This window comes from Pseudopodoces humilis, chromosome 31 (assembly GCF_049639895.1).
Source record: "Pseudopodoces humilis isolate 2021_Gansu_Grassland_sample_001 chromosome 31, ASM4963989v1, whole genome shotgun sequence".
NCBI lineage: Eukaryota > Metazoa > Chordata > Aves > Passeriformes > Paridae > Pseudopodoces > Pseudopodoces humilis.
Genome location: NC_142230.1, coordinates 2,755,805 through 2,782,925, shown reverse-complemented (window position 1 = coordinate 2,782,925; position 27,121 = coordinate 2,755,805). Strand labels below are relative to the sequence as shown.

General features: G+C 64.7%; 5 protein-coding genes across 9 annotated transcripts in view; 2 read left to right on the top strand and 3 right to left on the bottom strand.

Annotated features, from left to right (window-relative positions):
- Positions 1-545, bottom strand: part of SNX27 (sorting nexin 27) — a 40,767-nt gene extending 40,222 nt beyond the window's left edge. Inside the window, exon 1 of the mRNA XM_088068472.1 lies at positions 278-545. Coding sequence (XP_087924598.1) covers positions 278-537 — 260 coding nt within the window. The 5' untranslated portion in view covers positions 538-545. The remainder of the gene's footprint in view (positions 1-277) is intronic.
- Positions 546-1,522: 977 nt separating this feature from the next.
- On the bottom strand, positions 1,523-5,417 carry LOC148182404 (Fc receptor-like protein 3). 3 transcript variants are annotated; one of them, XM_088068642.1, is made up of 9 exons: positions 5,337-5,417; positions 4,831-4,851; positions 4,512-4,742; positions 4,004-4,276; positions 3,643-3,921; positions 2,865-3,167; positions 2,624-2,707; positions 2,226-2,247; positions 1,523-2,152 (listed from the first exon to the last, which is right to left on the bottom strand). In XM_088068642.1, the coding sequence occupies exons 1-9, from the start codon at positions 5,365-5,367 to the stop codon at positions 1,891-1,893; spliced, it is 1,506 nt and encodes a 501-aa protein (XP_087924768.1). In that variant the 5' UTR covers positions 5,368-5,417; the 3' UTR covers positions 1,523-1,890. The 3 variants fall into 3 exon arrangements, with proteins under 3 accessions (XP_087924768.1, XP_087924769.1, XP_087924770.1); XM_088068643.1 differs by lacking the exon at positions 2,624-2,707; XM_088068644.1 differs by lacking the exons at positions 4,512-4,742; positions 4,831-4,851 and having other exon boundaries at positions 5,337-5,411.
- A 4,506-nt stretch (positions 5,418-9,923) lies between these two features.
- Positions 9,924-13,970, bottom strand: LOC102105593 (Fc receptor-like protein 3). 2 transcript variants are annotated; one of them, XM_014261831.2, is made up of 9 exons: positions 13,884-13,970; positions 13,228-13,248; positions 12,909-13,139; positions 12,409-12,672; positions 12,048-12,326; positions 11,270-11,572; positions 10,957-11,031; positions 10,127-10,148; positions 9,924-10,040 (listed from the first exon to the last, which is right to left on the bottom strand). In XM_014261831.2, exons 1-9 carry the CDS (start codon positions 13,912-13,914, stop codon positions 9,932-9,934), a joined length of 1,335 nt encoding a protein of 444 aa, XP_014117306.2. In that variant the 5' UTR covers positions 13,915-13,970; the 3' UTR covers positions 9,924-9,931. The 2 variants fall into 2 exon arrangements, with proteins under 2 accessions (XP_014117306.2, XP_087924777.1); XM_088068651.1 differs by lacking the exons at positions 12,909-13,139; positions 13,228-13,248 and having other exon boundaries at positions 13,884-13,922.
- A 2,506-nt stretch (positions 13,971-16,476) lies between these two features.
- On the top strand, positions 16,477-20,756 carry LOC106628749 (Fc receptor-like protein 4). Of its 2 annotated transcripts, XM_088068645.1 has the most exons (9): positions 16,477-16,568; positions 17,353-17,373; positions 17,462-17,692; positions 17,928-18,191; positions 18,274-18,552; positions 19,028-19,330; positions 19,572-19,655; positions 20,032-20,053; positions 20,127-20,756. In XM_088068645.1, the coding sequence occupies exons 1-9, from the start codon at positions 16,538-16,540 to the stop codon at positions 20,386-20,388; spliced, it is 1,497 nt and encodes a 498-aa protein (XP_087924771.1). In that variant the 5' UTR covers positions 16,477-16,537; the 3' UTR covers positions 20,389-20,756. The 2 variants fall into 2 exon arrangements, with proteins under 2 accessions (XP_087924771.1, XP_087924772.1); XM_088068646.1 differs by lacking the exon at positions 19,572-19,655.
- Positions 20,757-21,917: 1,161 nt separating this feature from the next.
- Positions 21,918-26,179, top strand: LOC102101066 (cilia- and flagella-associated protein 45-like). The gene is made up of 11 exons (XM_014263060.2): positions 21,918-22,028; positions 22,284-22,414; positions 22,733-22,874; positions 23,226-23,396; positions 23,543-23,721; positions 23,855-23,984; positions 24,222-24,368; positions 24,855-24,968; positions 25,161-25,354; positions 25,490-25,714; positions 26,062-26,179. The coding sequence occupies exons 1-11, from the start codon at positions 21,918-21,920 to the stop codon at positions 26,138-26,140; spliced, it is 1,623 nt and encodes a 540-aa protein (XP_014118535.2). The 3' UTR covers positions 26,141-26,179.
- Positions 26,180-27,121: the final 942 nt, after the last annotated feature.

Genomic DNA, 27,121 nt, shown 5'->3' with positions numbered 1-27,121 from the left:
CTCAGCACCTCCAGCCCCCACAGAGCCCACTCAGCACCTCCAGCCCCCCCAGCGCCCCCAGCCCCCTCAGAGCCCCCTCAGCGCCCCCAGCCCCCTCAGAGACCCAGAGCCCCCTCAGAGCCCCCTCAGCGCCCCCAGCCCCCTCAGAGACCCTCAGCCCCCTCAGAGCCTCCTCAGCGCCCCGCTCCCCCCTCTCCCGGCTGTGCCCGTGGGTGTGGGGCGCGTTCCCGGGGCCGGGTGCCGGGGGGCTGTGGGTGGGCGGCCCCCCCGTACTCACACCTCCAGGATGCGGTCCCCCTTGCGCACCCCGGCGCGGTCGGCGGCCCCTCCGCCCAGCACGGCGCTGACGTGCTGCAGCGGCGCGTACAGCTCGCCGTTGATGCTGCGCAGCTGCCCGCCTTCGCTCACTTGCCCGCGGACGTTAAAGCCATAACCAGACTCGGACTTGACGATGCGGACGACGCGGGGCCCGCCCGGGGGTCCCTCCCCGGCCCCGTTCCGCGCCCCCGGCCGCGCTTCGCCCTCCTCGTCCGCCATCTTGGCCTCCGCGCACGGCGCGCGTCACGAGACCGGACCCGCCCCGGCCGCCGTAGGGACACACCCCCCATCGCCAGCGCCGCGGGGTGCGAAGGGAAATGGAGTCCAAGGAGCTGCCGAGCGCCGTTAGCGCGCACGGGGCGCGAGGGCTGATGGGTAATGTAGTCGGAGAGGCGGGGAGAGTGCGGCGCATGCGCCATGGGCGTGGGAATTGGGGGTGTTGCCATGGGAACGGGGCTGTTGTCATGGGAGGTAGGGGGTGTTGCCATGGAAACCGAGGGGCTGTTACCATGGCAATGGGGAGTGGGTGGGCATGGGGACGGGGCTTATGGCTGCCATGGGCTTGGGGGGCTGTTACCATGGCAATGGGGGGGATGTAGGCATGGGAACGGGAAGGGGGTGTTGCCATGGGAACGGAAGGATGCTGTTCCTGGGGGGCTGAGGGAATGGGGACAGGCGGTTGCTGACACAAAAACGGGGGACCACGGAAATGGGATGCTGGGATGCTCTGGGTGCGGGTATGAGTTGCCATAGAAACGGGGGCGCTGTTTCCCTGGGAACCGGAAGGGGGCGCTGTTTGCAGCGGGGCTGTGTGGTGACGTCACTTGCGTGACGTCAGCACCTGGTTGGGGATGGGGGTCAGGGCCAGGTTTGGGGGGTCCCTGGGGCTCATTGCCAGGCCTGGCTGGGCTGGGGGTCTCAGCGATCCACGGGCGTCGCCACCAGGACCGGGGGGGGGCATCAGGTTCTGGGGGTCCACGTGTGCCATCAGCAGGGACCTCAGTGGTCCTGGGGGTCCAAGAGACTCAAGGTCATTCCCGGGGGGGGCGGGGGTTTGGGGGGTCCACAGACAACACCAGCAGGGGCCCAGGGCTCAGGGGGCTCAGGGGTCTCACTGCCAGGACCAAGGGGTTCTTAGGGATCAGGAGCCCGACAGAGCTGAACAAACACCATTTCTACCGCTTTAACCAAAAAGCTGCATTTTGCTGCCGGTCCTGGGCTCCCCTGGCACTGGTGGGGAGCCAGGGCTGTACTGGGAGCACTGGGAGGGGGATTGCAGAGCCACAGGGCTACTGGGGACGGATCGAATGGGAAACACCTGGGTACACTGGGAGCAATGGAGAGGCACTGGGAGGAGAATCAGGGAGCCCCTGGGGGTACCTGGATGTGGAATGGGGCAGTGGGAAAGGGGTGGGGAAGCCCTTGGGGGGTCAGGGAGCGTGGGGAACCTCACGGGTGACCCCCCCACTTGTGCCCGCCTCCCCGTGAATGTTGGGCACCCCACAGCAGTGGGGAGGGGGACACTGACGTGGGTGGGGGGTCCCCCGCTGCCCCCCAGTTCCCCCAGAGGTGTCACAGCACGTCCCCGTCGATGTCACCGCGTTCCCGGGGTCGCCCGTGGGGTCGCCGCAGCTCCGCGTAGATCACCCGGGGGTCCTGGAGCGTGGGGGCGCGGGGGGAGCCTGCGAGAGCCCCCGGCTGTGGGCTCCGGGTGGGGGCGGCAGCGATGGGTGACATGTCCCGGTGTCCCAGCCCCGTGTCACCCCCTGGGCGCTGGGTGCTCACCACGCGGCTGTACAGCACCTCCCCCTCCTCCGGGGGGGCCGGGGGGGCCCTGCGGGGATCCAGGGGGTGTGAGGGAGCTTTGGGGGTGAAAGGGGAGGGGGTGGTTTGAGCCCCCCGCTCACCTCTCCTGCTGCTTCCTGGCAGCTGCAAAGGCAAGAGGGGAGGGGTAACTGAGGGCTCCCGGGGGTCCCTCAGGGGTCCTGCAACCCCACTGGACCCCACATTTCTCCCTGAGCATCCCTGATGCCCCCCAGGACTCCTGAACCACCCCAGTGCTCCGGACCCCCCGAGCCCCCTGAAGGCCACCCCTGGCCTCCAAAATCCCCCAGGATCACCGAAAGAAGCCCCCAAACCCCAGCGAGACCCCCCAACACCTCCCCAAATCCTTGAGAACGCGGAGCAAAGGTGCTGAGCGCTCAGCGCTGCCCAAATCAGGGGCTGTGGGTGCTGCCCCATCACCCCCACGTCCGAGGTGGCCTCGCAGCTCCCCAGGACCCCCGTTGTCCCCATTGTCACCCACCCACGTTGTTCCACCGGCGCCAGCCCGCAGCTACAGCCAGGAGCAGGAGCAGGAGGAGCAGGGACCCCCCAACCGCTGCGGCCACTGCCGGGGACAAAGGGGACACTTTGGGGCCACCCGGGGGTGCTGCACCCCCACAGCGACCCCGAGTGATGCCAGCCGTGCCCTGTCACCTCCGCTGTCACCTCCAGGGACAAACGCGGCTGTCCCGGAGCCCCAGAGTGTCCCCGAGTGACGTCACCTGTGTCGCCGTGTCCCCCCGCTGTCACCTCCAGGAGCAGCTCGGGGCTGAGTGCCCGGAACACGCGGTGCCCGTCCTGTCCCAACTGGTTGGTGGCCACGCACTGGTAGGTGCCCGAATGTGCCAGCCCGACGTGGGCGAGCTCCAGCAGGGGACCCCGGGCCACCTCCCGGCCGTGGCGCAGCCAGGTGAAGGTGACAGGGGCTGAGCCCACCTGCACCGAGCAGCGCAGCCTCACGGGCTCACCTGCGCGCACCTGCTGGCCCAGGGCACCGGGGCTGATGGTGGCATTGGCCACGGGCACTGCGGGGACACGCACGGGGCTGAGGCCAGCGGGAGGGGCGGGGGGCGCGGGGAGATGGGCACGGGGGGTGAGGGGGTGATGGGGGATGGGGTGGGTGGGGGTCCGCACCCAGAGAGAGGAGGGGGTGCGGACCCCCACCCACGACAGGGCAGGGGAGAGGGGACCAAGGAAAGGTTTCTGGGGAGGGATGGGGGGACCCAGGCAGGTCTGGGGGAGCCGGGATGGGATTCGGGGACACGGGGTGGGATCCGGGAACGGAGCAGGAGATCCGGGCGGGGATGGGGGAACCCGAGAAAGGAATCGGGAGGGGATGGGGACACCAAGTCAGGGCTGGGGGACCCGGGAAGGGAAGGGGAGACCCGGGAATCACGTCAGCGAGGGCTGGGGGTCCGCAGACAGTGCTGGGGGTCCCCGGGCAGGGCAGGGGGAGCCGTGCAGGCTGTGGGGGCTCCCCGCGCCCATCCCCGCACTCACCGAGCACCGTGACGCGGAGCGGGGCGCTGCTCTTCCGCACGGCCCCCCCCTGGCTCTGCACCTCGCAGCTGTAATTCCCCGAGCCGGAGACCCCCAGGGCGGGCAGCAGCAGCTGCGGGGACCCCTGCGGGCCCCCCAGCTCCCGCCCGTCCCGGTAGAAGCGGTGCACGAGGGGGGTGAGGGGCCGCAGGGGGCTGCGGCTGCTGAGGCAGCTGAGCTTCAGGGGGGACCCCGCGATCAGCTCGGCCGGAGCCTCCAGCACCGGCACCGGGAAGAGCTCTGGCAAGGAGAGGGGAGGGGGATTTGTGAGCCCTGGGGAGGGGCTCTGGGGGTGTCGGGCTGGCGGCTGTGGGGTGCTCACCGTGCACTGTCACTGACACCGGATCCGACTGTTCCCACTCTGGGGACCACGAGGACCAGAAAATCCACCGGGTCTGGCAGCGGTAGCGGCCGCTGTGCTGCAGCCTCAGCGGGGACAGGGACAGCTCGGATCCCGACAGGGTTTTCCCCAAATCCTTCTCCTCGTGGTAGAACCACACCCCGGTGACCGGGTCGTCCCACCTGCTCCGGCAGCGCAGTGTCACCGTGTCCCCCTCCACCAGCGGCCACGCCGGCACCTGCAGCACCAGGAGCTCTGGGGGACAGGAGGGTCCTGTCACAGCCGATGGCACCGGGACCCCCCAATGGGTCACAGCCAGCGCACCCGGGGTCCCCAATCCCAGCACGGGGGTCCCCTCGCTCTGGGATGCTCTGGGATGTCCCCAGAGCAGGGCACGGGCTCTGCTCACACCAGGACTGACCCAGCTGCCCCCCCAGAGCTCTCGGGGTCCCCGCGGCTGCCGGGCTGGGGACACCCAAACCCCGCTCACCGTCTGAGACGGTCACGGGGGGGCTGCACCCGGTGCCGGCTCTGTCACACTGGTAGGTGCCACTCGAGGTGACAGTGAAGCTCTCGGGTCCCTTCTGTCGCCATCGCCGCCCGTCCTTGTACCAGGTGGTGTCCCCGGCGGTCCCCGAGCCCCGGCAGGTCAGTGTCACCCGGTCCCACAGCACCGCCGGCCTCCAGGGGGGCTCCACGAGGAGCTGCGGGCTCGGGGCACCTGCGGGTGACAGGGGACAGCAGCGTGCCAGGGCCAGCGCGGGGCTGGGGACAGCGGCGCGGGGACACGGCATCCCCCGAGGACTCACCAGCGAGGCCGAGGCTCTGGGCTGCAAGGGACAAGGGACACGGCTGGCTGGCGGTGGCAGCGCGGGGACAGCGGCAGCGGGAGCCGGGCTCTGGGGCTGGCCCCGAGCTGGCCCCGTGGCGACACCGCTGGGGCACCGAGCCCTCGGCGACGGGGACAGCGCGGCCAGCCCGGGCCCAGGCAGGACATGGGGACACCGGGGACCCCCCGGCCATGGGGACAGCGCGGACACCCCGTGCTGCCACAGGGTGTCCCTGTGTCCCTGTCCCCTTGTCCCTGTGTCCCCATGTCCCTGTCCCCACAGCTGCCCCAGCCCCAAGGTGCCAAACCCCTCATTCCTGTCCCTCCTGTCCTGTCCCCTCTCCTGTCCCCACGGCCACCCCACGGCCCCGCTCACCTCTTGCTCTGCCTCTGCTGCACTTGGCGACCTCAGGGGACCCCGCAGCCCCCCTGGGCCCCCTCCCCACCGCTCTCTGCCCCACCCCGGCCCATCCCCGGCCCACTCACCCCACAGGAGCAGCGCCACCCTCGCGGCCATGCCGCTGTCCCCGGCCACCCGGGCTGCCTGTCACTCGCTGCCACGGCCACCTGTGCCCTGCCTGGCGGCTCCTGGGCCGAAGAGGAAGGAAGCGCGGTCAGCTCTCGTCCCCACGTGGGGCTGGGGCAGGGTGGGGACAGGGTGGGGACAATGTGCACACACATCGGGGGACAAGCTGGGGACATTACAGGACAGCCTGGGGACGTGGTGGGGGTGGCGTTCCCAGGAGTGGGGGGCTCAGGGCATGGGGGGAAGCGAGGACCGGGGACCAGGGCAATTGGGGTCTCGGTGCCTGGGGCATTCAGGGATGGGGGTCCTGTGGTCCCCAGGGATTTTGGGTGATGGGATGTGAGTTGCAGGCTTGGGGCTGCAGGGGGAAAAGGGAAGCCTCGGGAATTGGGGTTGTGCGGGAAGGAGCAGCCCCCGGGACGGGATCAAGGCCATGGAGGTCCTGGGCAACGGGAGTGCCGGGATGGGGGTCCCCAGGGAGGAGAGACCAAGGGAATGGGGCTCCCATGGTTGGGGTCCCGGGGCAATGGGGGCTGGGGGGGCGCGGGGCTCTCAGCTCCTTCCCTGCCTGCCTCAGATTTTGGGGTGACCCGGAGCCCTGCCCAGCCCCCACCGTGCCTTCATGGCCAGGGGACCCCCAGAATTGTCCTGAGAGGCTCTGGGGCTCTGCCCCACCCAGCCCTGGCCTTTCTCCCTGGCTGTCCCTCAGCTCCATGGGATTGTTCCCTGCCTGCTCAGCAGCCCCCCAGCCCCTAAGGAAAGCTTTTCATGGCCCATATTTAGGAACTCTCCCCGTTTTTCTCATTCCCACCCTGAAACTTCGCTTACTTCCCATGGATCCTGCTCCCACAAGGAGAGGAAACTCTGTCCATGCTCGGAACAGCGCCCAGGAATCTCCAGAAATGCCCGTGTGTCCCTCAGGTTTGGATTGCCTGGTAAATCTCCTGCACCCTGCCCTGAATTCCCGTGCCTGGGCACTCCCTGCTCCTGCTGGGACTCTCCTGCTCCCCAGATCCCCGTGTGCAGCCCCTGCTCGACATTGCCCCACTTTTCCCTCGGTGCCGGTGCCCACAGCCCGATCCCAAACGTTCTTCCCGGCAGCTCGCAAAGGGCTGCAGGTTCTGTTCCAGGAGGAGGGTCCCGCTCAGGCTCTGGAGCAGATCCCTGGGGGCTTTGCAGCACTTGGGGGGCTCTCTCAGCCCCTCGGCCACACGGACAAAACGCTCAAGGGCTGCATTTCCGCGCTGCTTCCCTCGCAGCTGCCCCTGCAGGGGGGTTTGCAGCCAGCCCCGCTCTGCAAACCATCCCAGCCCCGGCAGAGCCTCTGCTCGGGCTCGCTTTGCCTTTGCGCTTCTCGCAGGCTGAGCAAACCACAAAGCATTCCCCCGCAGAATTGTCACCTCTGCAGCAGCGCTAAAGCTGCGAGAAGCAAAGCCAAGGGGGCGGGGGGCAGCCTCAGGTGCTGGCCCAGGGCCCATCCCTGGGGCCACTTCCATGGGCCCGGCCTTCAGGGAGGGCTTGGGGAGCTCCTCCCTGCCTCAGGCTCCGTTCCCGAGCTGCTCTGGCCGCCTCCCACCCTGCAGGGTGCAGGACACGTCCTGCCCTGCAACCCAACACTCTCCTGGATTCTTCCTCTGCACTTGTGCTGAGACAGAAAAAGGAGCTCACCTGGGAGAGCTCTCTCAGGTACACATTGCCTTCTTGGCTTTTGGCAAACATTAAGATGAATGTTATAGGTATGAGGGCAGAAAACTTCGGTTTATTAATATAGTTCCTTTTGTTTCTGTTATTGCTGAAACTTAGAAATAGTGGTATAATATATAGATATGTTGAGCTATGGCACAGCATTAAAACAAAAACTGCTTTTGTTTCTATAAGCCAAAGACTGAAAAAGATGGTCAGAGACCCCCCTCCATTCTTAAATTCTTTTATCCAGATGAGGACAGCAGTGACCAGAGCTCCGGGGGAGGGATTTATTATTAATTAACATTTCTGTTATCAGGGAATGTGAAACTCTGTGCAGCCATGGTGATTGATTTATTGGGAAGGGGGCGAGTCAAAAGCTAAACAAAGAAACATCCAGAACTTCACGTGAATGTTTGAATCGTGGATGGGAATTGATGAATATGCAGTAAAGTTGTGTTTTTAAGGGACAATCCTTTGTCAGTGAGGTGAGCTCTCTTGGCTGAATGCAGAGACACCCGGCCGTACCTGAACACTTTATTTTCATCTCCTAATTGTCTTTTCATTGAACTTTTAAATTCGATATAAAAACATATGAAGCTCGTTGTTGTCAGAGGGAAGCTCAGGGAGGTTTTCCAGGCTCCCCTCCCTCGGGGGAGCCTTTGCTGGGCAGAGCAGCCTCCGGGCACCGCGCGGCTCCCGCTGCAGCTGCCCAGCTCCTCTCACCTTTTGTTTCTCCACTCGGGCTGTTGGGGAGGATGGAACGGGGAAACCTTACGAATGTGAGTGTTTGGCAAAAGATTCTGAAAATATGAAGCCTAGGATGGAAATTGTGAAAAACGAGGTTCACTTAATTTTTATAGAATTTAAAAGTTGAATAAAAAAGGCAATTAGGAGAAAAAAATAAGTATACAGATATGGCCAGGTGTCTCTGCATTCAGCCGAGAGAGCTCACCTCACTGACAAAGGATTGGCCCTTAAAAACAGAATCCTACTACATATCCATAAATTCTCATACATATTCAAACATTCTTCTTAGGATCTTTGGTGGTGTTCTGTTTAGTTTTCTCTTGCCCCCTTCCCAATAGATCAATCTTCTTGGTGCCATCGAGATTTATATTCCCTGATACCAGAAATGCAATAAATTCCACCCCCAGAGCTCTGGTCACTGCTGTCTTCATCTGGATAAGATAGTTCACAGAAGGAAAAAGAAAGGGTCTCTGACCATCTTTTTCAGTCTTTGGGTTATACAGACAAAAGTAGTTTTTGTTTTAATGCTATGTCATAGCTTAACATATGTGTATTATACCACTATTTCTAAGCTTCATCAGTAACAGAAATAAAGAAAACTATATTAATACAACAAGAATTTCCATTCTTATACACATAACATTCATTTTAATATTTGCAAAAAGCCAACAATATGATATGTATCTATAAGAGAAATAGAAATGAGAGCTGGCTTTGAGTGACGGGATGCTGAGTGCCAGTTATAAATATCCGAAGAACAACAGCTTAGGCAGCTGAAGGAGAATCCCTGTTGATGAAACCATGTCCTCCTGCTGAGAGAGAATCCAAAGGTCGAGCAGCAAGAGAAGAATTTGGAAAGCTTTTAGAGTTTGAAATGTAACTCCGGATGGTGACGTAGCAGTTCCTATGGGCTGTATGGAAATTCTTTAGTGGCTGTGTCTCGTAGTGATCGGGAATTCGAATATTCCCGATAGAAAAGGATATCATGAGTTGTAACAAGAACTTGGCTCTCTCGTGCTCTGTCTCGCTCTGCTCTTGTTCTCCGAGCTCTCTTGGACCTCTCCTCTCTTCTCTCTCCCCCCTCTCTGCAGCTTCTCTCCCGCAGCTCTCTCGAGGCTCTCTTCTCCCTCTCTCCTCAGCCTCCCTTGCTCTCCCCGCTCTCTTCCTCCTCTTCTCCCCTCTCTCTTTAACCTCTCTCCCCTGGCTCTTCAGCTCTCCCCTCTCCTGTCTCTCTGTCCCTGCCCACGCGTGCCCGGGGCTGCCGCTGGATCCGCCTCTGTCGCTCCCTCTCCCCAAGTAAGAAATTGCTTTGACCTGAGCAGCTTCAGCCTGGAGAAGTCTCTCCCCGGGAGTGTTTTGTCCATCTCGATCCGGGCTCTGCTCGCCTCTGCCCTTCCAGCTGCTGCCGAGGCTCCTGCCCCAGCGCATTTCAGCGGCCGCAGGGTGAGCGGGACAAGTTTCCTCAGCGGGGCTTTGGGGAGGAGCCGCTTTTCCATCGCTGCCTGCGCTGCCTTGGAGCTGCTCCGCTCTGTTGGGACGGGCTCGGCTGTCGGAGCAGCCCCGGCCCCGGGAGCCGCGGGGTTCTTTCTTTGCCTCCTTTTCCCGATCTATATATCTATATAAATATGTTATTAACAGCTCAGAGCCCGAGTGGGAATGAGTTATAAATGTTCTATTGAGAATTGAGATTTATTTTATTTTATTTTAGTATTTTATTTTTTAAATTTTTATTTTATTTTAGTTCATTTCATTTTAGTTCATTTCATTTTACTTAATTTAATTTAATTTAATTTAATTTAATTTATTTATTGTGAATTGAGATTTATTTATTTATAACTTTTATTTTCCATTTATTTATTTATATTTTAATTTTTACTTATTTATGTCTTGAGGATTGAGTTTTATTTATGTATTTATGTATTTGCTGCTTCATTTATTTTATTTTTTTATTTAATTTTTTTATTTTTATTTATTTTAATCAATGTTTATTTATTCACTTTAACATTTATTTATTTTTTTATTTAATCAATCAATTTCATTAATTAATTTGTTGAGAATATTGAGTTTATTTATTTTTTTTTTATTGAGAATAAAGAATAAAAATTCCTCCAGGCACGAAGAGTCACAGTTTTTGCTGCAGAGTCTCGTAGATGTTGCTGAGCTCCCAGGGCTGCCCGTGCGGCCCCAGCAGCTCCGAGTAGGTGGCCTGAGGATCCTCGGCCGGGGGGGCCCTGTGGGGATCAGGGGATGTGAGCAGGGGGCTGGGGGTGCTGGGGGGTCGGGCAGGGGGTTCGGCGTGGGCGGAGCCCGCGCTCACCTTGGCTGCTGCTTCCCGGCACCTGCAAAGGAAAACTGCAGCGGTGACTTTGGGCTCCCAGGGCTCCCCAGCCCCCCTGGGCAATCCCGATCCCTCCAACCCCCCGGGTGCCCCCGGGATCCCGCATGCCCCCGGAAAGGCCCTGAAGCACCGCACTTCCCCCGGCACCCTGAGCCCCCGGAACCCCGAGCCTGGTGGGGAGGGGGAGCCTCCGAATTGCCCCCAAAAGCCCTGAGAGAGCCCCCAAGATCCCTGAGAGAGCCCCCAAGATCCCTGAGAGAGCCCCCAAGATCCCTGAGACAGCCCCCAAGATCCCTGAGAGAGCCCCCAAGATCCCGGCACGAGCCCCCAAGATCCCTGAGAGAGCCCCCAAGATCCCTCAGAGAGCCCCCAAGATCCCTGAGAGAGCCCCCAAGATCCCTGAGAGAGCCCCCAAGATCCCTGAGAGAGCCCCCAAGATCCCTGAGACAGCCCCCAAGATCCCCGAAGAGCCCCCAAGATCCCTGAGAGAGCCCCCAAGATCCCGGCACGAGCCCCCAAGATCCCGGCACGAGCCCCCAAGATCCCTGAGAGAGCCCCCAAGATCCCTGAGACAGCCCCCAAGATCCCTGAGAGAGCCCCCAAGATCCCTGAGAGAGCCCCCAAGATCCCTGAGAGAGCCCCCAAGATCCCGGCACGAGCCCCCAGCCCCTCCCCGGCCAGCCCAGGCCGCTGAGCCGAGGCCAGCGGGGGCTCGGCCCCTCTCCACTCGGGGGCTGTGGCTGCTGCCCTGTGGCCACCCTTCTCTGGGGGCCTCCCCCCCACTCTGCAGGACCCCCACGGTCACCCACCCGTGCGGAGAAAGGCCACGATGACAGTCGTGAGCAGGAGCAGAAACAACAGGGAGCCCCCGAGCGCTGCAGCCACTGTAGGAAACAGAGGGGACAAAGCGGGCTCAGCCCGAGCTTCTGCACCCCCAGCGACATCACGAGTTCCCCTCCCGTGCCCCGCTCCACTCGTGTCGCTGCCAGGGACAGAGCAGGGCTGGAGCCAGGGCTCTCGGAGCCCCCAGGAACCCACCGGTGTCCCCGTGTCCCCCCGCTGTCACCTCCAGGGACAAACGCGGCTGTCCCGGAGCCCCAGAGTGTCCCCGAGTGACGTCACCTGTGTCGCCGTGTCCCCCCGCTGTCACCTCCAGGAGCAGCTCGGGGCTGAGTGCCCGGAACACGCGGTGCCCGTCCTGTCCCAGCTGGTTGGTGGCCACGCACTGGTAGGTGCCCGAATGTGCCAGCCCGACGTGGGCGAGCTCCAGCAGGGGACCCCGGGCCACCTCCCGGCCGTGGCGCAGCCAGGTGAAGGTGACAGGGGCTGAGCCCACCTGCACCGAGCAGCGCAGCCTCACGGGCTCACCTGCGCGCACCTGCTGGCCCAGGGCACCGGGGCTGATGGTGGCATTGGCCACGGGCACTGCGGGGACACGCACGGGGCTGAGGCCAGCGGGAGGGGCGGGGGGCGCGGGGAGATGGGCACGGGGGGTGAGGGGGTGATGGGGGATGGCGTGGGTGGGGGTCCGCACCCAGAGAGAGGAGGGGGTCCGCACCCCCACCCACGACAGGGCAGGGGAGAGGGGACCAAGGAAAGGTTTCTGGGGAGGGATGGGAGGACCCAGGCAGGACTGGGGGAGCCGGGATGGGATTCGGGGACACGGGGTGGGATCCGGGAACGGAGCAGGAGATCCGGGCGGGGATGGGGGAACCCGAGAAAGGAATCGGGAGGGGATGGGGACACCAAGTCAGGGCTGGGGGACACGGGGCGGGAAGGGGAGACCCGGGAATCACGTCAGCGAGGGCTGGGGGTCCGCAGACAGTGCTGGGGGTCCCCGGGCAGGGCAGGGGGAGCCGTGCAGGCTGTGGGGGCTCCCCGCGCCCATCCCCGCACTCACCGAGCACCGTGACGCGGAGCGGGGCGCTGCTCTTCCGCACGGCCCCCCCCTGGCTCTGCACCTCGCAGCTGTAATTCCCCGAGCCGGAGACCCCCAGGGCGGGCAGCAGCAGCTGCGGGGACCCCTGCGGGCCCCCCAGCTCCCGCCCGTCCCGGTAGAAGCGGTGCACGAGGGGGGTGAGGGGCCGCAGGGGGCTGCGGCTGCTGAGGCAGCTGAGCTTCAGGGGGGACCCCGCGATCAGCTCGGCCGGAGCCTCCAGCACCGGCACCGGGAAGAGCTCTGGCAAGGAGAGGGGAGGGGGATTTGTGAGCCCTGGGGAGGGGCTCTGGGGGTGTCGGGCTGGCGGCTGTGGGGTGCTCACCGTGCACTGTCACTGACACCGGCTCTGACTGCACCCACCATGAGGACCAGGAACTCCACCGGGTCTGGCAGCGGTAGCGGCCGCTGTGCTGCAGCCTCAGCGGGGACAGGGACAGCTCGGATCCCGACAGGGTTTTCCCCAAATACTTCACCTCGTGGTAGAACCGCACCCCGGTGACCGTTTTGTCCCACCGGCTCCGGCAGCGCAGTGTCACCGTGTCCCCCTCCAGCAGCGGCCCCGCCGGCACCTGCAGCACCAGGAGCTCTGGGGGACAGGAGGGTCCTGTCACAGCCGATGGCACCGGGACCCCCCAAATGGGTCACAGCCAGCGCACCCGGGGTCCCCAATCCCAGCACGGGGGTCCCCTCGCTCTGCGATGCTCTGGGATGTCCCCAGAGCAGGGTACGGGCTCTGCTCACACCAGGGCTGACCCAGCTGCCCCCCCAGAGCTCTCGGGGTCCCCGCGGCTGCCGGGCTGGGGACACCCAAACCCCGCTCACCGTCTGAGACGGTCACGGGGGGGCTGCGCCCGGTGCCGGCTCTGTCACACTGGTAGGTGCCACTCGAGGTGACAGTGAAGCTCTCGGGTCCCTTCTGCCACCAGCGCCGCCCGTCCTTGTACCAGGTGGTGTCCCCGGCGGTCCCCGAGCCCCGGCAGGTCAGTGTCACCCGGTCCCACAGCACCGCCGGCCTCCAGGGGGGCTCCACGAGGAGCTGCGGGCTCGGGGCACCTGCGGGTGACAGGGGACAGCAGCGTGCCAGGGCCAGCGCGGGGCTGGGGACAGCGGCGCGGGGACACGGCATCCCCCGAGGACTCACCAGCGAGGCCGAGGCTCTGGGCTGCAAGGGACAAGGGACACGGCTGGCTGGCGGTGGCAGCGCGGGGACAGCGGCAGCGGGAGCCGGGCTCTGGGGCTGGCCCCGAGCTGGCCCCGTGGCGACACCGCTGGGGCACCGAGCCCTCGGCGACGGGGACAGCGCGGCCAGCCCGGGCCCAGGCAGGACATGGGGACACCGGGGACCTCCCGGCCATGGGGACAGCGCGGACACCCCGTGCTGCCACAGCTCACCCCCGCCAGCGCCACGGCCACATCCCTGTGTCCCTGTCCCCTTGTCCCCTTGTCCCTGTGTCCCTGTGTCCCCGTGTCCCTGTGTCCCTGTGTCCCTGTGTCCCCATGTCCCTGTGTCCCTGTGTCCCTGTGTCCCCGTGTCCCTGTGTCCCTGTGTCCCTGTGTCCCCATGTCCCTGTGTCCCTGTGTCCCCACAGCTGCCCCAGCCCCAAGGTGCCAAACCCCTCATTCCTGTCCCTCCTCTCCTCTCCTGTCCCCTCTCCTGTCCCCACGGCCACCCCACGGCCCCGCTCACCTCTTGCTCTGCCTCTGCTGCACTTGGCGACCTCAGGGGACCCCGCAGCCCCCCTGGGCCCCCTCCCCACCGCTCTCTGCCCCACCCCGGCCCATCCCCGGCCCACTCACCCCACAGGAGCAGCGCCACCCTCGCGGCCATGCCGCTGTCCCCGGCCACCCGGGCTGCCTGTCACTCGCTGCCACGGCCACCTGTGCCCTGCCTGGCGGCTCCTGGGCCGAAGAGGAAGGAAGCGCGGTCAGCTCTCGTCCCCACGTGGGGCTGGGACAGGGTGGGGGCAGGGTGGAGACAGGGTTGGGGACACAGTTGGGGACCTGGAGGGGCTCGCTGGGACATGGGGGTCGCAGGGCTCGGGGGCTCCAGGGATGTGGGGAGCTTAGGAGGGATTTCCAGGGAGGCTCCCGGGGATCCTGAGGAATCGGGGTCCCCATGGGTGGAGAGGATCACGGATGGGGGTCCCAGGGGAATTTGGGCTGCAGGGATTTGGGGATTTGAAGCAGGTCCCGGAAATGGGGCGTCCTGGGGAGCCCATGGGATGGGATTAAGGGGAGGGAAGTGCTGGGCTGTGGGAAACCGACATCCGGGGATGGGGGTCCCCAGGAGAGAGAATGAGATGCCAGGGCTGGGGTCCCGGGGGAATGGGGGTCTCGGGGTGGGCAGTGCCTGGGTAGACACGGGGGTCGCAGCTCCATCCCCGGCTGCCTCAGATTTCGGGGTGAGGCTGACAAAAGCAGAACCTCCATAGTGTTGGTGGTCTGGGGACAGCACCAGGGTGCTGCAGGGTGTGCTCCGGGTCTGGGACTTTCTCCTCTCTTTATTTCTATTTGCTCTTATTTTCCTTACTTTTGTAAACTCCCCATCCCAGTTCCTGGCTCATCGGTGCCCAGGAGCACCTGAGCAGGAAAGGGCTTGAGAGAACCCTGGGAAGGGGGGAAGGGGCGTGGGGAGGCTTTGGGGGATGGAGGTGTCGGGCTGTGCCCTCCGACACTTCCACTTTTGTTTTTCCTGGACAAAAAGGAAGAGGTTTGTGCTGAGAGTCGGATGGGAAAGGGGGGCGGGTTCTGCCCTATGGAGGAAAACCAGGAGGGTCCTGTCCTGGCAGCTCCGTGTCAGGGGGTGACAAATCCTGGGGGGGGTCCTGTCCTGGGGGTGACACATCCTGGCCGGGGGTGGTCCTGGGGATGGAGGTTCCAGAAGGGTCCAGGGGTGGCACATCCTGGGGACCACTGTAAATCCAAGTGTGGGGCTCAGCCGTGCCCCAGCCCCACTGCACAGGGATGGGCCCTGGGCCAGCACCTGAGGCTGCCCCCCGCCCCCTTGGCTTTGCTTCTCGCAGCTTTAGCGCTGCTGCAGAGGTGACAATTCTGCGGGGGAATGCTTTGTGGTTTGCTCAGCCTGCGAGAAGCGCAAAGGCAAAGCGAGCCCGAGCAGAGGCTCTGCCGGGGCTGGGATGGTTTGCAGAGCGGGGCTGGCTGCAAACCCCCCTGCAGGGGCAGCTGCGAGGGAAGCAGCGCGGAAATGCAGCCCTTGAGCGTTTTGTCCGTGTGGCCGAGGGGCTGAGAGAGCCCCCCAAGTGCTGCAAAGCCCCCAGGGATCTGCTCCAGAGCCTGAGCGGGACCCTCCTCCTGGAACAGAACCTGCAGCCCTTTGCGAGCTGCCGGGAAGAACGTTTGGGATCGGGCTGTGGGCACCGGCACCGAGGGAAAAGTGGGGCAATGTCGAGCAGGGGCTGCACACGGGGATCTGGGGAGCAGGGGAGTCCCAGCAGGAGCAGGGAGTGCCCAGGCACGGGAATTCAGGGCAGGGTGCAGGGGATTTACCAGGCAATCCAAACCTGAGGGACACACGGGCATTTCTGGAGATTCCTGGGCGCTGTTCCGAGCATGGACAGAGTTTCCTCTCCTTGTGGGAGCAGGATCCATGGGAAGTAAGCGAAGTTTCAGGGTGGGAATGAGAAAAACGGGGAGAGTTCCTAAATATGGGCCATGAAAAGCTTTCCTTAGGGGCTGGGGGGCTGCTGAGCAGGCAGGGAACAATCCCATGGAGCTGAGGGACAGCCAGGGAGAAAGGCCAGGGCTGGGTGGGGCAGAGCCCCAGAGCCTCTCAGGACAATTCTGGGGGTCCCCTGGCCATGAAGGCACGGTGGGGGCTGGGCAGGGCTCCGGGTCACCCCAAAATCTGAGGCAGGCAGGGAAGGAGCTGAGAGCCCCGCGCCCCCCCAGCCCCCATTGCCCCGGGACCCCAACCATGGGAGCCCCATTCCCTTGGTCTCTCCTCCCTGGGGACCCCCATCCCGGCACTCCCGTTGCCCAGGACCTCCATGGCCTTGATCCCGTCCCGGGGGCTGCTCCTTCCCGCACAACCCCAATTCCCGAGGCTTCCCTTTTCCCCCTGCAGCCCCAAGCCTGCAACTCACATCCCATCACCCAAAATCCCTGGGGACCACAGGACCCCCATCCCTGAATGCCCCAGGCACCGAGACCCCAATTGCCCTGGTCCCCGGTCCTCGCTTCCCCCCATGCCCTGAGCCCCCCACTCCTGGGAACGCCACCCCCACCACGTCCCCAGGCTGTCCTGTAATGTCCCCAGCTTGTCCCCCAATGTGTGTGCACATTGTCCCCACCCTGTCCCCACCCTGCCCCAGCCCCACGTGGGGACGAGAGCTGACCGCGCTTCCTTCCTCTTCGGCCCAGGAGCCGCCAGGCAGGGAACAGGTGGCCGTGGCAGCGAGTGACAGGCAGCCCGGGTGGCCGGGGACAGCGGCATGGCCGCGAGGGTGGCGCTGCTCCTGTGGGGTGAGTGGGCCGGGGATGGGCCGGGGTGGGGCAGAGAGCGGTGGGGAGGGGGCCCAGGGGGGCTGCGGGGTCCCCTGAGGTCGCCAAGGGCAGCAGAGGCAGAGCAAGAGGTGAGCGGGGCCGTGGGGTGGCCGTGGGGACAGGAGAGGGGACAGGAGAGGAGAGGAGAGGAGAGGAGAGGAGAGGAGAGGAGAGGAGAGGAGAGGAGAGGAGAGGAGAGGAGAGGAGGGACAGGAATGAGGGGTTTGGCACCTTGGGGCTGGGGCAGCTGTGGGGACACAGGGACACAGGGACACGGGGACACAGGGACAGGGGGACACAGGGACACAGGGACAGGGGGACACGGGGACACAGGGACACGGGGACACAGGGACACAGGGACACAGGGACACAGGGACACGGGGACACAGGGACAGGGGGACACAGGGACACGGGGACACAGGGACACGGGGACACAGGGACACAGGGACAGGGGGACACGGGGACACAGGGACACAGGGACACAGGGACACGGGGACACGGGGACACAGGGACAAGGGGACAGGGACACAGGGACACCCTGTGGCAGCACGGGGTGTCCGCGCTGTCCCCATGGCCGGGAGGTCCCCGGTGTCCCCATGTCCTGCCTGGGCCCGGGCTGGCCGCGCTGTCCCCGTCGCCGAGGGCTCGGTGCCCCAGCGGTGTCGCCACGGGGCCAGCTCGGGGCCAGCCCCAGAGCCCGGCTCCCGCTGCCGCTGTCCCCGCGCTGCCACCGCCAGCCAGCCGTGTCCCTTGTCCCTTGCAGCCCAGAGCCTCGGCCTCGCTGGTGAGTCCTCGGGGGATGCCGTGTCCCCGCGCCGCTGTCCCCAGCCCCGCGCTGGCCCTGGCACGCTGCTGTCCCCTGTCACCCGCAGGTGCCCCGAGCCCGCAGCTCCTCGTGGAGCCCCCCTGGAGGCCGGCGGTGCTGTGGGACCGGGTGACACTGACCTGCCGGGGCTCGGGGACCGCCGGGGACACCACCTGGTACAAGGACGGGCGGCGCTGGTGGCAGAAGGGACCCGAGAGCTTCACTGTCACCTCGAGTGGCACCTACCAGTGTGACAGAGCCGGCACCGGGCGCAGCCCCCCCGTGACCGTCTCAGACGGTGAGCGGGGTTTGGGTGTCCCCAGCCCGGCAGCCGCGGGGACCCCGAGAGCTCTGGGGGGGCAGCTGGGTCAGCCCTGGTGTGAGCAGAGCCCGTGCCCTGCTCTGGGGACATCCCAGAGCATCGCAGAGCGAGGGGACCCCCGTGCTGGGATTGGGGACCCCGGGTGCGCTGGCTGTGACCCATTGGGGGGTCCCGGTGCCATCGGCTGTGACAGGACCCTCCTGTCCCCCAGAGCGGCTGGTGCTGCAGGTGCCGGCGGGGCCGCTGCTGGAGGGGGACACGGTGACACTGCGCTGCCGGAGCAGGTGGGACGACCCGGTCACCGGGGTGCGGTTCTACCACGAGGTGAAGGATTTGGGGGAAACCCTGTCGGGATCCGAGCTGTCCCTGTCCCCGCTGAGGCTGCAGCACAGCGGCCGCTACCGCTGCTGGGCCCGGTGGAGTTCCTGGCCCTCATGGTGGGTGCAGTCAGAGCCGGTGTCAGTGACAGTGCACGGTGAGCACCCCACAGCCGCCAGCCCGACACCCCCAGAGCCCCTCCCCAGGGCTCACAAATCCCCCTCCCCTCTCCTTGCCAGAGCTCTTCCCGGTGCCGGTGCTGGAGGCTCCGGCCGAGCTGATCGCGGGGTCCCCCCTGAAGCTCAGCTGCCTCAGCAGCCGCAGCCCCCTGCGGCCCCTCACCCCCCTCGTGCACCGCTTCTACCGGGACGGGCGGGAGCTGGGGGGCCCGCAGGGGTCCCCGCAGCTGCTGCTGCCCGCCCTGGGGGTCTCCGGCTCGGGGAATTACAGCTGCGAGGTGCAGAGCCAGGGGGGGGCCGTGCGGAAGAGCAGCGCCCCGCTCCGCGTCACGGTGCTCGGTGAGTGCGGGGATGGGCGCGGGGAGCCCCCACAGCCTGCACGGCCCCCCCTGCCCTGCCCGGGGACCCCCAGCACTGTCTGCGGACCCCCAGCCCTCGCTGACGTGATTCCCGGGTCTCCCCTTCCCGCCCCGTGTCCCCCAGCCCTGACTTGGTGTCCCCATCCCCTCCCGATTCCTTTCTCGGGTTCCCCCATCCCCGCCCGGATCTCCTGCTCCGTTCCCGGATCCCACCCCGTGTCCCCGAATCCCATCCCGGCTCCCCCAGACCTGCCTGGGTCCCCCCATCCCTCCCCAGAAACCTTTCCTTGGTCCCCTCTCCCCTGCCCTGTCGTGGGTGGGGGTCCGCACCCCCTCCTCTCCCTGGGTGCGGACCCCCACCCACGCCATCCCCCATCACCCCCTCACCCCCCGTGCCCATCTCCCCGCGCCCCCCGCCCCTCCCGCTGGCCTCAGCCCCGTGCGTGTCCCCGCAGTGCCCGTGGCCAATGCCACCATCAGCCCCGGTGCCCTGGGCCAGCAGGTGCGCGCAGGTGAGCCCGTGAGGCTGCGCTGCTCGGTGCAGGTGGGCTCAGCCCCTGTCACCTTCACCTGGCTGCGCCACGGCCGGGAGGTGGCCCGGGGTCCCCTGCTGGAGCTCGCCCACGTCGGGCTGGCACATTCGGGCACCTACCAGTGCGTGGCCACCAACCAGCTGGGACAGGACGGGCACCGCGTGTTCCGGGCACTCAGCCCCGAGCTGCTCCTGGAGGTGACAGCGGGGGGACACGGCGACACAGGTGACGTCACTCGGGGACACTCTGGGGCTCCGGGACAGCCGCGTTTGTCCCTGGAGGTGACAGCGGGGGGACACGGGGACACCGGTGACGTCACTCGGGGTCATTTTGGGGCTCCGGGACAGCCGCGTTTGTCCCTGGAGGTGACAGCGGAGGTGACAGGGCACGGCTGGCATCACTCGGGGTCGCTGTGGGGGTGCAGCACCCCCGGGTGGCCCCAAAGTGTCCCCTTTGTCCCCGGCAGTGGCCGCAGCGGTTGGGGGGTCCCTGCTCCTCCTGCTCCTGCTCCTGGCTGTAGCTGCGGGCTGGCGCCGGTGGAACAACGTGGGTGGGTGACAATGGGGACAACGGGGGTCCTGGGGAGCTGCGAGGCCACCTCGGACGTGGGGGTGATGGGGCAGCACCCACAGCCCCTGATTTGGGCAGCGCTGAGCGCTCAGCACCTTTGCTCCGCGTTCTCAAGGATTTGGGGAGGTGTTGGGGGGTCTCGCTGGGGTTTGGGGGCTTCTTTCGGTGATCCTGGGGGATTTTGGAGGCCAGGGGTGGCCTTCAGGGGGCTCGGGGGGTCCGGAGCACTGGGGTGGTTCAGGGGTCCTGGGGGGCATCAGGGATGCTCAGGGAGAAATGTGGGGTCCAGTGGGGTTGCAGGACCCCTGAGGGACCCCCGGGAGCCCTCAGTTACCCCTCCCCTCTTGCCTTTGCAGCTGCCAGGAAGCAGCAGGAGAGGTGAGCGGGGGGCTCAAACCACCCCCTCCCCTTTCACCCCCAAAGCTCCCTCACACCCCCTGGATCCCCGCAGGGCCCCCCCGGCCCCCCCGGAGGAGGGGGAGGTGCTGTACAGCCGCGTGGTGAGCACCCAGCGCCCAGGGGGTGACACGGGGCTGGGACACCGGGACATGTCACCCATCGCTGCCGCCCCCACCCGGAGCCCACAGCCGGGGGCTCTCGCAGGCTCCCCCCGCGCCCCCACGCTCCAGGACCCCCGGGTGATCTACGCGGAGCTGCGGCGACCCCACGGGCGACCCCGGGAACGCGGTGACATCGACGGGGACGTGCTGTGACACCTCTGGGGGAACTGGGGGGCAGCGGGGGACCCCCCACCCACGTCAGTGTCCCCCTCCCCACTGCTGTGGGGTGCCCAACATTCACGGGGAGGCGGGCACAAGTGGGGGGGTCACCCGTGAGGTTCCCCACGCTCCCTGACCCCCCAAGGGCTTCCCCACCCCTTTCCCACTGCCCCATTCCACATCCAGGTACCCCCAGGGGCTCCCTGATTCTCCTCCCAGTGCCTCTCCATTGCTCCCAGTGTACCCAGGTGTTTCCCATTCGATCCGTCCCCAGTAGCCCTGTGGCTCTGCAATCCCCCTCCCAGTGCTCCCAGTACAGCCCTGGCTCCCCACCAGTGCCAGGGGAGCCCAGGACCGGCAGCAAAATGCAGCTTTTTGGTTAAAGCGGTAGAAATGGTGTTTGTTCAGCTCTGTCGGGCTCCTGATCCCTATGAACCCCTTGGTCCTGGCAGTGAGACCCCTGAGCCCCCTGAGCCCTGGGCCCCTGCTGGTGTTGTCTGTGGACCCCCCAAACCCCCGCCCCCCCCGGGAATGACCTTGAGTCTCTTGGACCCCCAGGACCACTGAGGTCCCTGCTGATGGCACACGTGGACCCCCAGAACCTGATGCCCCCCCCCGGTCCTGGTGGCGACGCCCGTGGATCGCTGAGACCCCCAGCCCAGCCAGGCCTGGCAATGAGCCCCAGGGACCCCCCAAACCTGGCCCTGACCCCCATCCCCAGCCAGGTCACCCCACAGGGATCTGCTCAAGAGCCTGAGCGGGACCCTCCTCCTGGAACAGAACCTGCAGCCCTTTGCGAGCTGCCGGGAAGAACGTTTGGGATCGGGCTGTGGGCACCGGCACCGAGGGAAAGTGGGGCAATGTCGAGCAGGGGCTTTGTCCTGGGGCTGTGCTGGGGCTGTGGGCAGTGAGCCTGGCTGGATTGCAGGTGTCCCCAGAGCTGCTCCATCCCTGCCCTCCTCACCTGCACAGCCAGGAGAACAAAAGGCTCCTGCCTTGGCAGAAGGGCAGGGAGGGCTCAGAGCAGCAGCAGGGGCTAAAGGGACTTGGGGAAACGAAGAGAATTTATTCTGCATGAAAATCTGCAAAGGGAGAAGTGAAAGACATCTGAGAAACTCCATCCGCCCTCGGGAACTGCGCCAGCGGGGGCTTCCCTCGGGCTCACAGCCCCCTGTGGGCATCTCCTGCTGGGCCGGGGGCTCCTGCAGGGCTGCAGGGGGGTCTCTGCTCCCCGGGGACCCCCACGGGCTGCCGGGGAATCTCCGGAGCCCCTCGTGCCCCTCCTTCCTCTCTGCAGGGCTGTTCCTCTCGCAGCCTCGGGCTCCATTTGGCTGCCGCAACTCCATCCCCGCCATCCCTTGGATTTGCCCTTCCCAGCCCTTGGGGGTTCCGCATCAACCCCCCCGTCCCCATCCCCCACCTGTTCCAGGTCACCCCCTGAGTGTCGGGGGCGGTTGATGACATTGCCATGGCAACAGTCGCTCCCGACGTGTCGCGACAGCGGCTCCGGACGCGCCGTCACAATGGGTTCAGAGCCATCGGCACCGCCGGCCCTGTCACACGGTGACAGGAGGCTCCAGGACACGGTCACACCTCCCACGCTCCCTGAAGATCCATGGCAGCCGCGACTGCCGGTACCGGAGCCCGGCCCCTCCGGCCCGGACGCTCCTCCCGGGGGTCCCTCCTCCCCCGCCGGCGGCCGCTCTCCCCCCCCGGACTGCAGCCTCTCCTTCCCAAGGTCTCCCCATCCCGCTCTCCCCCGAGCCCCCAGCCCCTCTGTCCCCTCCGGCCGTGCCCCCGAGGCTCCAGAGCTCCCCCCGGGACCCGGCGGTGTCCGGGGAGCGCTGAGTGTGGGGATTTCGGGTTCCTCACATCGCCCTTTGCCGCAGGTCACGGGCTCCAGCAGTGATCCCATCGTGATCCTCCGGGATGTGCAAAAACACCCGGAACTGCGGCCCTCCGTCAGATACAAACCCAAAACCACCAGAATCATCACCAAGGACGTGATCCGGGAACTCGTGTAAGGCTGTACCCGAGCCCTGAGGGCTTTTGGGCGAATGGGTGTCACTGCACCATCCCAAAATCTCCGGGCAGCAGGGATTGGCGGTGTGCCCGGCGCTCCTGCCCCCGCACCCCAGCCTGGTGCCACTTTCAGCACACTTGCCCTTCCTGCCTCCCCCCAGGCCGGGAGAGCCGGGTCCCCACGGCTCCCCCAGCGCTTCCTGCCTTGCTCTGGGCTGCCTCGGTGGCCGAGGGGGCGGCTCGGGCAGCTCAGGGAACACGGGAAGCCCTTGGGCTCTGGGTCCTTGACACTCAGCTCTCTCCCCGTGCTCCCCAGCGTTCCCCAGGAGAAACCCCAAGCGTGTCTCATCATCGGGGAGAAGGAATATGAGAGGATCAAGGAGTCAGCTCGAGCCCCGAGCGAGGAGGAGCGCCGGGACAGGCTGAAGAGCCTGAAAGCCAGACAGGACGCTGCTTTCGTAGGCATCTCCCCTCCCGCTTGCCCCTTTTGCCGCTCGGCGTTGCGGGGCTGGTGGCTTCCCCCAGGGGCTCCCGTTTGTCCCCCGTGTTTTGGGGCTCAGGGGAGGCTGCCGGGCTCGGGGCTCGAGGGAGAGCTGGGCAGCATCCCTGGGATTGTGCCCGGCGCTCCCGGCCTTGCACGGGCACGGGGTGTGTGGCCAGAGGGGTGCGAAGGGGGGCCCACGGCCGGGCCAGGGCCCCTGGAGCCCGTCCCGTCCCCGCTCCGTGCCGGGAGCGCGGCGGCTCCAGCGGGAGCCCTGCGAGCCCTCGGGAAGGCGGCCGCGATTGGGCAGCGCTCTCTGTCCTCGCAGGAAGCCCTGCAAAAGGCCAAGAGCGAGGAGCAGAGAAAGGCAGAGCTGCAGGACGAGAGGGAGCGGCGGAGAGACGTGGAAGAGGAGCTGCAGCAGGAGAAGCAGCAGCTGCTGCAGCGGGCGGCCAGGATGAGGCTGGAGCAGGAGGAAGAGATCCGGGCGCTGAACACGGTAGGGCCAGCGCTCCCCGCTGCCGGCCGGCACCGCCCGAGCCTGCCCTGCTCCCCGTGCTGCCGGGCCCTTCCTCTCCTTGCCTCGGCCCCTGCTCCCCGTGTCCCGGAGCGGCTCCGAGCCACAGAGCCCTCTCGTCCCCACAGCTGTTCCTGGAAGCCAAGTGCAACATGATCTGGGACAAGCAGGTCCTGGAGAAGCGCACGATCCGCAAGGAACTGGCGGACGAGGAGAAGCGGCTGGACAAGATGATGCTGATGGAGTGGGAGAAGGGCAGCGAGGTGCAGGAGGAGCTGGAGTGCCAAAGGAAGCGGGAGCTGCTGAGGTGGGCAGGAGGCTCCCTGCTGCCCATGGAGGCACCCGGGCCGTGCCAAGCCCAGCAGCCCTGCCCGTGCCGGCGTTCCCAGCACGGGGAGCGCGATGGGGCCAGAGGGAGCCTCCTGCTCTCCCGTCGCCAGAGCCAGGCAGGACATCGCCAAACAGATGGAGCAGAACGCAGAGGAGCGAGCGCTGAGGGAGGAGGAGCTGTACCAGGAGGGCCAGAGGCACCTGGAGCGGCTGGAGCAGATGAAGAGGGAGGATCGCAAGGTGGGAGCAGGGAACAGGGGGCTGCAGGGAGCTTTGCAGGCGGCTGCAAAGGCTCTGGCAGGGCTGGCTCAGCCACACGCGGGGCATGGGGACAGCAGGCAGCAGCAGCAGAGCTCTGCGCCCTTGGGGACTCTGCGGCAGCCCCGGGACGTGGCCCAAAGCCTCCCTGGCCCGAGCGAGGACAAGGAGGAGGGAGCACTCGGCCCCGTGGCCTCCAACCGTGCGGGCCATTTCCAGGCCTGGCAGCAGAAACAGGAGCGACGAAAGCAAATCCATGCCGAGATTAAACAATTCAACGAGGAGAGCCAGAGGCTGCAGGAGGAGCAGCGGGAGCGGGAGAGGATGGAGGAGGAGCGGGCGCTGGAGCAGCAGCGGCAGAAAGATGTAAGAGCAGCGGGGTCCTGGTGGGCTGGGCAGGGGCTGCAGGAGCTGCCCTGAGGCTCTGTCCCATCCTGGGGCTCTGTCCCATCCTGGGGCTCTGTCCCTCACCCCGGGCTCTGTCCCTCACCCCGGGCTCTGTCCCTCACCCCGAGTTCTGTCCCTCACCCCGAGTTCTGTCCCTCACCCCAGGCTCTGTCCCTCACCCCGGGCTCTGTCCCTCACCCCGGGCTCTGTCCCACACTCCAGGCTCTGTCCCACAATCCAGGCTCTGTCCCTCACCCCGGGCTCTGTCCCTCACCCCGGGCTCTGTCCCTCACCCCGGGCTCTGTCCCTCACCCCGGGCTCTGTCCCACACTCCAGGCTCTGTCCCACAATCCAGGCTCTGTCCCTCACCCCGGGCTCTGTCCCACACTCCAGGCTCTGTCCCACACTCCAGGCTCTGTCCCTCACCCCGAGCTCTGTCCCTCACCCCGGGCTCTGTCCCCATAGGAGCGCGATGCTGCCTTGGAGGCGGAGAAGGAACGGCTGCGCCTGGAGAAGGAGAAGGAGCTGGCCCGGCTCAGGGTGACGCAGGAGCGGGTCCAGGACTGGCTGGCAGAGCGGGTGAGTGGCCCAGGCACGGGGGACGCTCCCCTGGCACCGTCGCTGTCCCCGGCCCGGCCAAGGGGCAGCGGCCCCGGGTGCGGGGGGTCGGCGGGAGCAGCCCCCGGAGCCGGGGCACGTCCTGGAGCGGTGGCGGCAGAGGCAGAGCCACGGCCCCGGGGGGAAGCCCAGCCCTGCCCCCTGTTTGGGCAGGATGCTCTGAGGGCCAAGAGGAACCAAGAGGCCGCCGAGCGGGAATGGCGGCGGCAGGAGCTGGAGAAGGCGCGGAAGAAGGCCGAGCTGGAGCAGCAGCTGAGGCAGGAGCGGCTGGAGCAGGTGGCCCAGAAGGAAGAGTACGTGGCCATGCAGCTGGAGCAGGACCGCCAGGAGTTCCAGAGGGTGCTCAGGTGAGGCACACGGGGCCGAGGCCAGGCTCAGCTCGTGGCCGGGGCGCTCCCGCTTGCAGCCGGTGGCTGCGGGGGCTCCAGCGGCAGCCCAGGCGCTGGGCCAGGGCCCCTGGGGCAGCTCCGGCTCTCCCGCAGGGCCCAGCAGGAGCAGCTGGAGCGGGAGAAGCTGCAGTGGGAGCAGCGGCAGCTCCGGCAGCGCGCTCACGCCCAATACCTGCGGAGGCAGATCCAGGAGCTCCAGCAGCAGCGGCAGCGGCAGCGGGAGGCTCTGATCGAGGAGGGCCGGCAGCAGCAGCAGGAGGCTCGGCAGCGCAGCCAGCGCCTCGCCCACTTCGGGCAGCAGAAGCTGCAGGAGCTCAGGTCAGGGGCTGCCGGTGCCGCCGCTTCCTTCCTGCGCTCCCCGAATCCTTCCTGCGCTCCCCGAATCCTTCCTGCGCTCCCCGAATCCTTCCTGCGCTCCCTGAATCCTTCCTGCGCTCCCCGAATCCTTCCTGCGCTCCCTGAATCCTTCCTGCGCTCCCCGAATCCTTCCTGCGCTCCCCGAATCCTTCCTGCGCTCCCCGAATCCTTCCTGCGCTCCCCGAATCCTTCCTGCTGTCCCAGCCTGGGCCCCCTCCCGGCTCCCTCGGCATCCTCAGCAAACGGGGGCCGCTGCAGGGCCACGCTCCCGCATCCATCGGGAGCCTGATGCCTTCTTTCCTCTGCAGAGCCACCGGCATGCCCGAGAAGTTCTGTGCCCAGGTGGAGCGCAAAGCCCAGAAGCGAGCCAAGGCAATCCTCTCCTAGGCCCAGCCCCGCCAAGAACCAGCTCCAGTTCCCCACCCATTTGGGGCTCCATTTCCATTTCCATTTTTCCAATAAACATTGTTTTGGAGAAGATGGCATTTCCCATCCTTCCCTGGCCTCAGGGCTGTTTGGGAGGAGCTGCCCACGGGGCTGGAGGAGCCTTGAGGTTCCTTGTCCCACCTGCTCCGCTCTGGGGCTGCGCTGTGGGTTTAGGTTGATTTTCCCATTTGCCATCTGAAAGACGCTGGAAGAAACTTCTAGACCTGAATCACCCTGGTGGGATGGGAGCATGGTGGCAGGAGGAGATGGACCAGGTGCTGAAGTTGTTAGGAAGCTTCCCCCTGAGCAAACCCAGATCCCAGGCAGGACTGAGTGTTGGAACATCCTTCCATAAACCAACCTGTGCTTCTTCCTACCTGACCATGGAGAAGATGGGAGATGCTGAGAGAGGAAATCTCCCCATGCCCTGGCAGGGGAGTGCAAGAACTGAAGGAGAAGGGAAAAGGGAAGCCAGTGAGAGCACAGTATGTGTATATATAAATAAATGAATACACAAATAAATAATAAATATAATATAATATAATATAATATAATATAATATAATATAATATAATATAATATAATATAATATAATATAATATAATATAATATAATATAATATAATATAATATAATATAACACGTATAAACAAGTGAATATATTAAATATATACATATATAAATATAAATATTTTATACATATTCTATTTTATAATTTTATATAAATAGGTATTGATATAATAACATTATTATATATTCTTTTTTATATTATTTATATTATTTATATAGAAAAATATATAAAACATAGAAATATATAAAAAGATATTAAATAAATATAAATATTTATATATACAATATATAAAATATATACAGTAAATATATAAAATATATATATATGTATAGAATATATATGTGTATATAAGTATAGAAAAATACATATACG